Below are 13,031 nucleotides of genomic sequence, written 5' to 3'. Positions count from 1 at the left end.
TATCTACATCAGTTTCTTTCCTTGGGCCTCCAGGGCTTTGTAGACGTGTCCCAGAGTGTAAAGTAGACAGACACAAGGGAGAGGTACCAGTATTCTCAGCCAGCTTGTTCATGGCAGAGCTTTAAACATTAAGAAACATAACAATAATGCACTTGGAATTTTCAGGCAGAAAACTGTATATGGTCCAAAGTTTCAGGGGATACACAAATAACTAGGATTTCCAAATGTCAAGATCATGTTCTGAATGCCAAGACAATGAAATATAACATCATGTACGAGAAAACATCATAGATGCTCTGCTTTCAAATATGCACACAATGACATTCCTATTAGGCTCATCAGGCTTGTTAAGAGCAGTTAGATATATTCTCCACAGAGCACACCTGCAAATGAAAACCATCGTAATGACCACCACCATACATTCTGCTTCTTCGAGTATCCCTTTGGCCTCACGTACTTGGGATCATTTACATTCAAGGCTTTCCCATCTTTAGTGATCAAAATCCTGGGTGGTTTCACTTTCTTCTTCTTTTCACTTAAGATTGGAGGTGGATGGGAACAAGCAGCAATGGAGAAAGAGAAAAATAAACAAAGGGAATGTAAAAGAAATATTTTTGTGAAACAGTTTAAGAAAAAATTGATCAGGTATCTGAATACATCAACAATTCACTGTTATGAAGCCCATTCTTTTAATGCTATGCTGGGAATTGACAATCAAGCCAGATTTCTTTATGATTGTATCTATAGCCGTAAAGCAAAAATGTGACCAAGACAATTTGGCAAATAATTCAATGGGGGGGGGGGGAGGAGATCCTTCCTTTTCATGAAATATCCATGAATGTTTAAGTTAGCCTATTTTATGCATGATTTGGCCAGATAACCGTCAATTCCCCGTTTGTGTATACAGCCTCTGCTTTAGTTAAAAATGATAATTTTTAAAACGCCAAGTAGATTATATTCTATAGAAATAAAAATACCAGTACATAAGAATCTACATAAAAGGATGTCTATCACAGTCTTAGTAGCGGCAAAACCCCGGAACTATGATGAATGTCCATCGGTGGAGGGGTCATTGGCTCCACTGTGGTATGCTCATGCTATGAAATAGTTTGCAGTTGTTAAAAAAATGTGTTTGCTCTTCACCTATTGGTCTCAAAAGTGATAGAAAATGTCGATGATGTTATTTAGCGAGCACAAACACATAAAATATAAGTCCATTTTTGTTTTTTACAAAAGATCCCAAATCATCCATTTGCAGAGATGATTTAGACGATTGTAGAGGGTGGAGAAAGTTCTGGTGGGATTGACCCCAGCCTGTTAACACTCATTACCTGGAGGGGGTAGAGACAGGAGGAAAAGAAACGGTGCAGAGAGGAAAGGTTCATGGGATAGCATGAAAGAAAAATGTAGAATGTAAGTTCCAGCTATTTAAACAGTAACGAAGATATATACAAACTTAAAAAGGCATATATGGATGAGCACTGGAAGACCAGATGGAGAAATGTGTTTAGAAGATGGAACTGTAGGCAATTCTTTGCCTTGGATTTCTATTCTTTTAATACGATTTTGTATCAGTTAACTTTATTTTGAAATGTAAATTTATGCACATTTTTCTGCATCTTAAACTGGGTCCCCAGGTCCAATAAGTTAATATGTCCCTGTACTGCGTTATTCTCCATGAGCCAGGGCAATTAAGGGACATCCAGGAGAGGCATACATCTCAGGGACGCATGGGTCTGCGTACGCTAGAGCATACTGTATGGGGTGACTTGGACTTCTCCCCAATTCAGCCGTACTTTATTTTGGCTGTTAGGGAGAGAAAAAAAATGTTTCCTGGTTTCAGGCTCAATACAATGTACCACACAATATATTGTACTATATACACATTTTATCTATGTAAACATAGATACATATGATGTGTATATATGCGTGTACATTGCATATATGTCAGAAAAACGATACATATTATATAAAAACATGTCGAATTTCCATTTCAGAAGTTTCTTAAGTCTGCAAAGTACTTTTACACATTGGCTCCTATGATTGTCTTAACAACGTAGCGGGGGAGGTAAGGCAGGGACAAGAATCTCTGTTTAGCAGACGAGGAAACAGATGCGAAGTTAGGTATTTGCCAGCATCCCATAGACAGTAAGTGGCAGAGTCGTCACGTTGAGCCCACATTTTCAGATGCTATTCCAATGCTCTCCCCAAAGCATGGGGTGGCTTCTCTGTGTGCAAACTACCACATTTTACAAACAAGCATTTTGGATAAAATTCAATTTTGGTACCTCCCTGTCATCTAGCTGATGAATAAAATGGCATGAAAGTAGCAGCGATTGCTAATAGTCTTTTTTATTTTTATTTCTATTTTAATTATGTTATGTTAGCTCGGTGATGGGTATTAAGGAGGGCATGTGTTGCATGGAGCACTGGGCGTTATACACAAACAATGAGTCATGGATCACTACATCAAAAACTAATGATGTACTGTATGGTGGCTAATAGTCTTTTTTAATCTCTTAGGTTCTTGCTCTCAGTCGATAATCACAGGGAAAGACACTGCTTCACTCTCGTGACTTCCATGCAGACAGCGGTATATCAGAGCTAAATGATCCCATTCCCAAGTACAGGAATTAGAAGTATTTCCATAAGTGGTACATTTTACATGCTAGACCTGAGCAATGACATGAAATGACACAGAACTTAGCTTTTAAAAAGCCTCTCTGAAAATAACAGTTTAAGCATTCCAGCTTCTAACAAATCATCAAATTACATCTAAACAATTCAGAAGTGAAAGCATACTAGGGAATGTCCAAGAGAGTTGTATTAGGAAAATATAATGCCTAGTGAAACTAATTTCTAATTTTGCAAATTACGAGACACAAAGGAACTTACTCATCCCTTTTCTTGGTGGCATGAAAATCAGTATCTCTAACCCAGGACATACTTGCATTTGATTCGCTGAAAGTTGTTAAAAAATTAAAGACATCCAAACAAAACTACCTAAAATGCCATCATTCGTGACATCCTAAAGAATGGAGTCTGATATTAACAAACATTAGTAGATACAATGCAACAGGAAGCTGAACCTAGAAGAAGCAAAGTCAATGCGTGATGGCTAGCAAAGACTGAATGCACATAAGGAGCCAAATCATGTGCAATCATGAATATATAATCCCTAGGAGAGCGTTGTATCTCTCTCAATGATTGGAAAAAATGAAATACCTTAATTTTTCTTGGTCTTTCCGTTGTTTTTCCATATGCCTAAGTGTTTCCAATCGAGATTCAGGAGTGAACAAAGAGGGCTTGTTCCAGAATTCCAGGTCATCTTCGCTGTCCTTGAACTTCTTTTGGTTGCATTCCCCTTCTTGTCCTTCTGGTGCCTGGATGTGGTCTTTGCTCTCTACAGAAAATGGGCTTGGAAAGAATGAATAGATCCAGAGCATGTAAGACCAATGCTGGGTGTCACTGAGTTTCATGCTCAATGCTGCCCCTTAAATCTCTTACACATTTTTCTTAGGTTATCTTCTTACCTTTGAATGACAAGACATCTCTGAAATCAGAGAGCCTATGTAAGCCAAGGTGGATGAAAGTACTGCCCCAACTGGGGTAGGCCCTCATCATCTAACACAGGGCACACTGCAGTGCAGACGGAAGGGCCCCCAGGCCTGGCTGATGAGAGTCACCTGGGGAGCCTTATGAAGAGCACAGATGCCTGAGCTCTCACCAGAAAGTCTACGCAGTAGATGTGGGCTTGGGCCCAGGGATCTGTGTTTTATGATATTTTGCAAGAGGTTCTGATGGTCAAACTCAGGAACCACTGGGCCTTCCCAATGAGCCCACCTCCATTCTGGCACTCCTCAGTTCCATCCTCCACACTGCTCCCAGGGGAATCTTTCCAACAGGCAACTTAGATCAGATTATGTCCAGGTTCTTTAATGATCCTCTAGCTCCAGAATTCTCTAGTGAGCTATATGAGATCTTCCATGGTATGGTCTTTTATGGATAACTTCTGATGTCATAGCTTTAGATGGTAACAGTGCTGTGTTCTCTTTTTTATTCATGTTTTGTGGATTGTCAGAGAGTTAAATGATGTCTCTATATGACATCAAATGGGCATATGGGGTATTTGACATTCATTCAGTGGATTCAAGAAATATTTATTGAGCATCTTCTGTGTGCCAGGCACGGACAATGACACTATTTTCAGGAGATGCTATTCTAGCAGAGGAAAAATGACAGCATTCAAACAGTAAACACTGGGAGCTTCTCTCCCCACAGCTCTCCCTGCAACATACACTCTCTTTCAAAATGACGTTACATGAAAAAAATCCACGTGAAGCCTCCAGCACCAAGTATGGCAAATGGTAAGTACTCATTAAATGGTACATTTTATTGTTGGTACAGAAATGAGATGACACCAAAGGCTCATTTAGTTGACCTTCAAATAAGATGCTTTTTGAAGGGATGGACCAAAAACACTAGAATGTGAAATTTCAACAGTATAAACAGAACACAGAGTAAGATTCTGCTTACACTTTGTTACGTATTGCAAAATGTAACTGGATAGTTTAATAAGCAAAATCATGCAAATTGCTGAAAACGAATGTTTTGCCATATAGCTACAGGTCTTTATGGTGTTGAAAAGGCAATCTATTAAGGGGATCTATACTATTCTCCAACATTCTAGGTAATCATCACTGAAATAATTGGTTCCATTTTCAGTTAAAAGAATTTGTTTTTGCTGGAAAGTGACTAGTTGGTTCACTTTTATCTTTTGCAATGTAAAAAAAGTAATAATAAACATAAAAATAATTGCACTTCAGAAAAACTATAGAAATATCAGCTAAATAACTTAAGTCTCCAAAAGCAAAATGCATGTAAATGCACACAGCTGGGTGATGAAGCAGACTGAGCTCATTAGGATATGAACAAACAATATGCTCTTCAGCCACTTCCTTCAAAGCTGTGCTCTCAGAACTCTCTCCCCGCTCGTGAGCACATCCCACAGCCCGACAGTCCCAAAAATAGTCCCATCTCAGCTAAAGGTATTAAAGGCCTCCAGTTCAAATAAAACTTCACTTACATCCAAACTGAAGCCCTACCCCTCCCTTTCCAAACCCTCCTCCCCTCTCCCAATTCATGACTGGGCTCCGCGTGGGGAGAGGGGATGGGCTACTCCAACCTCTCATTGCTCATCTACTCCTTCCCTCTGTTGCTCACCTCACTGGCTTTTTCAGGCCCCCCTGACTTCAGAAGTTTGGGCCTGGGACAATGGATGGGGACAAGGAAGCAAACACCTTCTGAGACAGATGCTCTTAGACCTTGGCTTCTGGCTCCCTCTCTAGGGCTAATGCCCAGTTACTGGCTTTCTCTTGTGAGCACATTTATTGGTTCTTAGAGATATTGCAATAGCCTTCCAAGTCCATTGTTCTCTGTCAGACTGATCAACATACTACCCAGCTGGTTGTGTGTGACAACTCCTCAGCTTCTGCCACTGACAATCCACCCCATGGTCTCTTATTGCCACCACTCTCTTGGGCAGTAGCCCTTCAAAGACAGCTCAAGTGCAGTTCCTTCTACCATACGTACTTGGCCCATGCGATATTCACAAACCCTTGCCATGACAGATGCTTGAAGTATAAGCCGATTCCATTAATGCCCACTTTCCTGACCCTTCTGCTCTAGGCTATTCCAGGACACATCTCATCTCTTCAATTCTCAAGACTGGAAGCAGGCTTCAGATCTAGTCAAGGGATGAGATGCTTGTCTCCCCTTCTTGCAGCCCTGGCTTCTTTATGGTATTTCTTCTTGCAGTCTTGAAAGGGGAGTAGCGCCCTACTCCTCTCTAAGTCAATGATTCACTATCTCGATGACCTTCCTCCAGAATGTCTGGGTTTCTGTTCAAATAGGTGAAATGTAGTCAGAGGAGCAATGGCTGCAGGACCAGCCAGTCAGTCCTGGGGGAAGCAAGTAAGCACCTGCAAAAAACCCAACTGTATGCTTCTACTCAACGCAAGCAACAGATAATTTTAAACATTTGTAAACGTGTATAAGCCAAGAAGAAGAAATTATCCCCAACACAACTTATGTGCCTATTTTAACTTTGACGCAAAACACTGGGGAAAGTACAATGAAAAAAGAATATTACAGCATAAACTCACTTACGAACACAGGTTTAAAAATTATAAATAAAATATTAGCAAAATGAATGCAGAAATCTATTAAAAATATGCCATGGACAAAGTGAATCTATTCTGGAAATTCAAGGATGGCTTAATATTGGAAAATCTATTCATGTGACTTAACACATTAATAGACACACATGGCTATCTCAATAGATGCAAAAAAAGCATTTCATAAGATCCAGTATCTGTGATGATAAAAGCTCTTCATCAACTTGGAATCAAAGGAAACCTGCTTAGCTCTACCTAAAACCCCACAGCAAACACCTTAGATTGGAAACATTCTTCACACAGTCAGGGCTATAGGCAGACCGTCACTCTTACTGCGGCTACCCCACTCTATACTGGAGGCCTTAGCAGGACACCATAAAGAAAATAAAAAAACAGAGGCATAAGGATTGGAAAATTTTTTAAAGTTGCCGTTTATAAAAAAAAAATGTGTTCTTCTATATAGAAAACACAGGATCATCTATAGACTAACACCACATCTTTTTAAAAAGGTCAGCAAGACTGCCTAATACTATATCAGAATACAGAAATCATTTGTCTCTTTATATAACAGCAAGAACCAATTATAAGAGTATTTTAAAAATCCCATTCTACAAGATACTTAGAAATAATCTAATAAAAGATGGTGTAAAACCTCTATGGAGAAAATTACAAAACCTTATTGAAGGACTCAGAAGAAGGTCTAAATAAATAGAGAAAGCTATTCCAAAGTTCAGCAGGGAAAAAATCAAAGTCACGAAGACGTCAACTTTCCCCTAATTAACATATAAATTAAATGCAATTTCAATCAAAATTACACGAGGGATTTTTAGGGAATTTGAATAGCAGATTCTAAACTTCTTACAGAAAAGTAAAGAGCTAAGAACAGCTGAGATCAGTTTGAAAAATGGGAATACCTCCTACCAAATATCAAGATTTACCATAAATCTACAGATATTAAAACCATGTGAAGGTGCATCTGTGAAGCAGTCTAGGGAGCCCGGAAATGGACCCATGAGTACACAAGGAGAGAGTACATGGTAAGGGTGGTGTCACAGATCAGAATAATAGCATCTTACTAATGGTGCGGACAATTGGCTACCCATACGGGAAATGACTGGTAACCTACCCCACACTGTAGTCAAAGGTTAATTCCCTATAGACAGATACGACACTGGAATAATGAAAAATGTCATAAATGCGCCCCCCCAAAAATACAAAAATAAACTTAACTACATTACTGTATTTTTGAATTCTATAAAGCAGAAGCACTTATAACAATTAAAGATAAGTCAAAGGCTGGAAGAAGATATTTGCAAGGCACATAACTGCTAAAGAATTTGCACCTAGAATACAAAAGAACTATAAATCAATAAGGAAAAAAAACCTTATAACTTACTTAAAAAAGGCAGAGGACCTGAAGAGAAGAAATATGAATAGCCAATAAAAATAGAAGCAGACATCTAAGTTACGGATACTCACTAGTAATTCTAGGAATGCAAATTAAATAAAATATTAGGTGGTATTTAACAACCAACATGATTGGCCCATGTTTTAAAATATCATACTATCTAGTGTTGGCAAGGATTAGGAACTCTTCTATACTGTTGATATAGGAGTATAAATTAATGCTGTTCAAAAAATTGGGCAATGAATATAAAGTGGAAAAAACGTTCCTAATTAATGACGGGGCAATGTCTCTGCTGAACACTCTAGAGAAACTTTCATACCTGCATGAGGAGGCATGTGCAACATTGTCCAAAGAAAATGAAAGCAGGGAAACAATCTAAATGACCATCCAATGAGGGATGGCTGCGCCAGGGCTGATCTCCAGCTGGCAACCACCAGGAGGGCCACGCAGGCTGTGAGAGCTGGTGCGCATCCTGATCCGTCAGGGCCAATGAGTCACCAGCTGTTAGATATTTTGAACATCACCTCTGGGATAAATTGTGATTTAGTCACCCAATGGAATGTTATTCCCCAGTTAGAATGAATGAACTAGCTCTACCTGTCTTTATATGTAAAAATCTCAAAAACATAACGTTGAATGGAAAGCAAAGTTGTAGAAAGACATCGTTTGTGAGAAAAAAAAGATACACATAGCCACTCTTGTTCAAGGAGGCATAATTTCATCATAAATATATTTCAAATGTGTATATGGATGGGATCACATATACCAAATATGCACTTAACTGTTAGGATGGCAGGCCCACTGAAGATGAAAGGAGAATGGGAAGGACTCTCAGGGATATTTTATTTCTTATTTTTAAAAAGATCCAAAGCAAAGATGCCAATTATTGATACTTATTAAATCCAGGTAGAACTATAGTGTCTATTGATTTTTAAAACATTTATGTATGTCTCAAATATTTTATAATTATTATTTTCTAAGATTAAGAGATTCTCTTTTCAAAATATTTAAAGCTTTCACTGTATGGAATCAAATCAACTGACTATAGCTGCAATTCACTTAAACAAGCTTGAAAAATTCATGCTTGTATAAAAGACCAATTTAGAGGCTTATTAATCACATTAAAATGTATTCATTATATAATTCACAAAACAGACTATTTTATGATGTAATCAAAATTATTTGGCTTATAATAACGTGATTTACATTTAACTTTTCTAAAATATCTCCACTATTTTAAATCAAAGTACACATGTCAATTCATCTTTCCTGTGCATCTTATAGAGATTTGTCTGAGCATAATTTTAGATGCAAATTAAATTTGCTAGCTTGGAAAGGCATTTTTTTCCTAAGGGAGGAAAGCCTCAGAGAACTGACCCAAACAATGAGACATTCCTACTCTTTCCTCCAAAATTCACATCACAATTTATTCTTCAAATCAACCATCTGAAATATGATACCGCGAACACTTTGGGAAGTGAAAATAGTTTGCTGCTTTTAACCAAAATTGAGTAGAAAGTAAGCTCTCGTAATTTGGTTGTGCGTAGAGTAGCCCCTGATGTCTGCGTACCTCCATCCTTCAAAGCCTGGGTAACTTCTCCCCTTGGCTTCATTTCCCTCCTCTTCTCGCAGGTTCCTCTGAGCCTCTTCCTTGTCTTTGGCTCGTCTGAGGCAGTAAGCTCTCTCTTGCTCTCCGATTTGTTGTTCAATTACTGGAAAATTCTGCAATGCCTGAATCCTTTCTGATCGCTCTATTTCCTTACCGTCCAACCACTTGAATAAAAAACAACCAACATGGCACAATTATTCAAAAGTCACAATTTGAATCAGCCCCAAGTTGACTTTGATTGGAATATTGTGAATTTAGAAACAATAAGTAATGCACCATAGTGATGCGGAATTAAAAGCAAAGTAATTAACGGGAAACATCAGGAACTTTGATCAAAATCATTTATTTAATACAATTAACAGAGTTACAAGGTATCTTTACTGGTAAAAAAAAATAAGTAGGTCTTCTGTTGAAACTAATTATTAATGACAAGCTCTTAAAATATATTGATTTTATAACTGTTCACTATATGAAGAACGTCAAAGCCTCAAGTCAAACCACAGCTCCAAAGTGTAACAATGACACTTTGCAAATGCTCTTTACAAAAAAGGGCCTTGTATGTTACACAAAGTTGGGCTCTAGTACAAATGGGCACATGTTCTACCTTCAACAAAAAGATGCACACACTACACTGTTAACTGTTACAGTCACTGTTTATATCTGGTGTTTTTACGGTGATTTTCCAAGTTGAAATATTAAAATAATTATCTGGATGGGCCCAGTGTAATCACAAGCGTCCTTATAAGGGAAAGAAGAAGGCAGACGTATCAGGGTCAGAGTCAGGGAGAGATTAGGAGATGCTACTGTTGGCTTTGTAGACAAAGGTAGCGGCTATAAGCTCAAAAAAGCAGGCGCTTTTAGAAGCTCAAAATGGGAAACGAATTCTCCCCCTGAGGGCAGCAGAAGGAACACAGCCCTGCCAACACCTTAATTTTAGACTTCTCACTCCAGAACGGTAAGAGCACAAATTTGTGTTGTTTTAAGTCACTATGTCTGTGGCAATTCGTTACCAAAACAATAGGAAACAACCACAAAAGGAAAACCACACAAAGGTTGGGTAAAATATAAATTTAAAAAATTATCAAGATCAGTAAAATTATAAATCAAAATTATAATGTGGATATTTGGAAAAATAATTTACAGTACGTTTTGGATATAAGGACTCATACGGGCTGCAGGTTTCCGGCACCTGGCCGACAGCTGTCACAGCTTCCAGCCTGAATGCACAGCAACAACAGGGGATCCAGCACCCATCCAGGGAAGTGGCTCATAGTGGTGTGCTACAGGATCCATTTCTGTGAAATGCTGGTCCTTATCAGTTCAATGTTTCAGTATGTCATTGTATAATGATGATCAGCTTGGGTTATGCTTGAGCTAATTTATCATTTTATTCTAAATATGTATTCCAGATTCAATTACCTGAGTCACTCATTCTCTTAATCAAAAAAAAAAAAATTACATTAGAAGAAATGTGTTCCATAAATCCAGCAATCTCGACTGTGCAGAACACAGCAGTCTAAAAACAAATGTCCTCTGAGAATAAAAGAAAATGCCTATCACGAAGCCAATGCATCCCTGCATTTTTTTTGCAGAAGCATGGGGCTGCACGCAGGTCTGAAACTCTGGGAATTACATGAAAATTTAACATTACTAGTTGAACATAGTCGGGTATATGATTTCTCTAGAAACCATCTGTTTTTCCCCAGGTTTCAAAAACATTGAAGGGAGATAGAGCATAACAGGTTAACACATAGAGCAAAGGCTCTCAAATGAGGTCCCTGGACCAGGAGCATCAGTGTTATCTGAGAGTTTATTAGAAATGGATAATCCTGGGTGCCAACATCAGACCTGTGAATCCAAAACTCTGGGGTGTCGCCCAGCAAACACCACCCAAGAATTCCAAAGCATAGCAAAGTCTGAGAACCACTAACACAGAGAATGAGTTAAGAGAAAGCAATGAAAAGAATTTATAAAAGCACAGTAGTTTAAAGACAACGTAACACAAAGGTATCTAGCTGTCATCATCTCAAAAACTCTTTTAAGTTTTGGTTTGCCATTAGTAATGATGAGTGCCCTCCAAGACTATGATTCGTGTTCATCAAGTAATAGTTCAGCTAAGCTCTGTTGTGTTCTAAATGAGAAAGGAGAAAGGTATTTAATTTATTTTTCAAAAGTTTATTAAAGCTATTAAAATAACTTTAAAGTTTCAGTAAATCGAAGGATTAGTTCTGATTTTCTGGAATATTCCACACATTCCCTGACAATGCTGTGAATAAACAGGCATTATTGCAGTTGCTTGTTTTCATTTCTCCGAGATTTCTGCATCATTAAAATAAGCATACCTTTAGTTGTTGAAGAGTCGCCACCACGAACTGCCTGTAACCATCAAAGTCAGCACATGGGTTACCCATGAGAAACAGCTCCTTCAGGTGGATATTGTGCTGAAGGGTTTTAATGCTGCTCAGCTCTCCAATGAAATTTACGGTCAGGTCGAGTTTTGTCAGCCCTTCACATCCTGTTGAAAGAAGTAAAAAGAAAATAAAGCAAAAAAAAAAAAAAAACCACACTGGTAATGAAATGTGTGCAACAGCTCATAGCAGGAACAATAACTGCAACATTTTTAAGTATGCTGATTAATTGCCTGGTTTACCAAGAAGTGGATTTTCAGAAATACCAACTCAAAGGTTTAGCCCTGACTCGCTTCTCTATGAGCATTTCCCCTTCACCCCTCCAGCCAGGGAAAAATCACTTTCCCTGTCCATATCTGCAAGCCCTGGGCTGGGTAACATACGGATTTGGTCACTATGTGCTGCTAGGGTGGACACGACACCAAAACAAAGCTCCTCTAGAGAGGACACCTGCAATCTGTTCTGAGAATTTTGTCAGGTAGGTAGGACACATCTTGCCATGAAGGGCGATGGCGGGAGGGGTCCCCAAAAGGAAAGGCAGTTTGTAAAACCCAGGCATCGGAGTTAATATTTACAAAGTCACACCGAAGAGACAGAATGACTCCAAGACCGCCAAGGACTGCACTGGAGGTACCAGCAAATATTAAGAGTAAGAGTTGGGTCCTCAGAGGAGTAATAGAAAAAGAGTGAGTCACGGATGCAAAGATGGTTTATAGAGATGGCTGGATGCTACAGAAATTTCAATCAACTCCCTTCACTCACATCCCATGGGAGCTTGCTAGTTAGGAATGCAGACTTTAGAGTTAGGCAGATAGGAGTTCAAGTTCTGTCTTGGCCACATCCTTGCTGTGTGATGTTGGATAAGTTATGAGCCTCCGCCTTTGCCTCCGTGGTATTATAAGAGCATTGGTACCCAATCAGGGGTTGCTGTGAGGACAATATAAGATGATTCATGTCAGGTACTTAGCACAGTACCTGCCACCTAGAGAGCTTCAGTAAACACTAGCTAGGATGAGAAATAACCCAATAAGCACTCTTAGGGTTATGTTGAACAATGTGCTTATGGGGGAAGAAGGATGCTTGCTCTCCCGTGAGCAGAGAGTTTGCAGTTCCTTGCTGTGGACTTAGGAAGAGTTGACCTGGTTCATACAGCAGCCTCTGTGGGCTAGGTTCAGTAGAAGGCTGTCCCCCCTGTGGCTGGTTCATGCTTGTTGGATCAACCTGGCAGATTTTGTGGCCATTAATACCTAGAGAGCCATTTCCAGCTGAAAACCCAGCCCTACCTTGTTGTGCCCTCATTGCTTCAAACATCTACCTGCTCCAGCCCTCCCCTATGCTTCCTGATTATATCTTGCTTTTCTGTTGTTTCGTGGCTATATAACTTAGGGCAAGCTTTGGTTCCTGATATAGTAACCTCACCAGTATGATTT

At 39.1% G+C, this 13,031-nt stretch overlaps 1 protein-coding gene across 1 annotated transcript in view; it reads right to left on the bottom strand.

The window, feature by feature from the left end:
- DNAAF11 (dynein axonemal assembly factor 11) overlaps positions 1-11,687 on the bottom strand; it is a 47,466-nt gene extending 35,779 nt beyond the window's left edge. Inside the window, exons 1-4 of the mRNA XM_028105597.2 lie at positions 11,536-11,687; positions 9,155-9,357; positions 3,226-3,417; positions 458-535 (exon numbers count right to left, since the gene is read on the bottom strand). Coding sequence (XP_027961398.2) covers positions 458-535; positions 3,226-3,417; positions 9,155-9,357; positions 11,536-11,604 — 542 coding nt within the window. The 5' untranslated portion in view covers positions 11,605-11,687. The remainder of the gene's footprint in view (positions 1-457; positions 536-3,225; positions 3,418-9,154; positions 9,358-11,535) is intronic.
- Between the last annotated feature and the right edge of the window lie 1,344 nt (positions 11,688-13,031).

This window comes from Eumetopias jubatus, unplaced genomic scaffold, assembly GCF_037043125.1.
Source record: "Eumetopias jubatus isolate StellerSeaLion01/CBP00866 unplaced genomic scaffold, mEumJub1_p1.0 scaffold_4, whole genome shotgun sequence".
In the NCBI taxonomy this organism is placed as follows: domain Eukaryota; kingdom Metazoa; phylum Chordata; class Mammalia; order Carnivora; family Otariidae; genus Eumetopias; species Eumetopias jubatus.
Note: the sequence above shows the minus strand (reverse complement) of the source record. Positions and strands in the feature narration are given on the sequence as shown.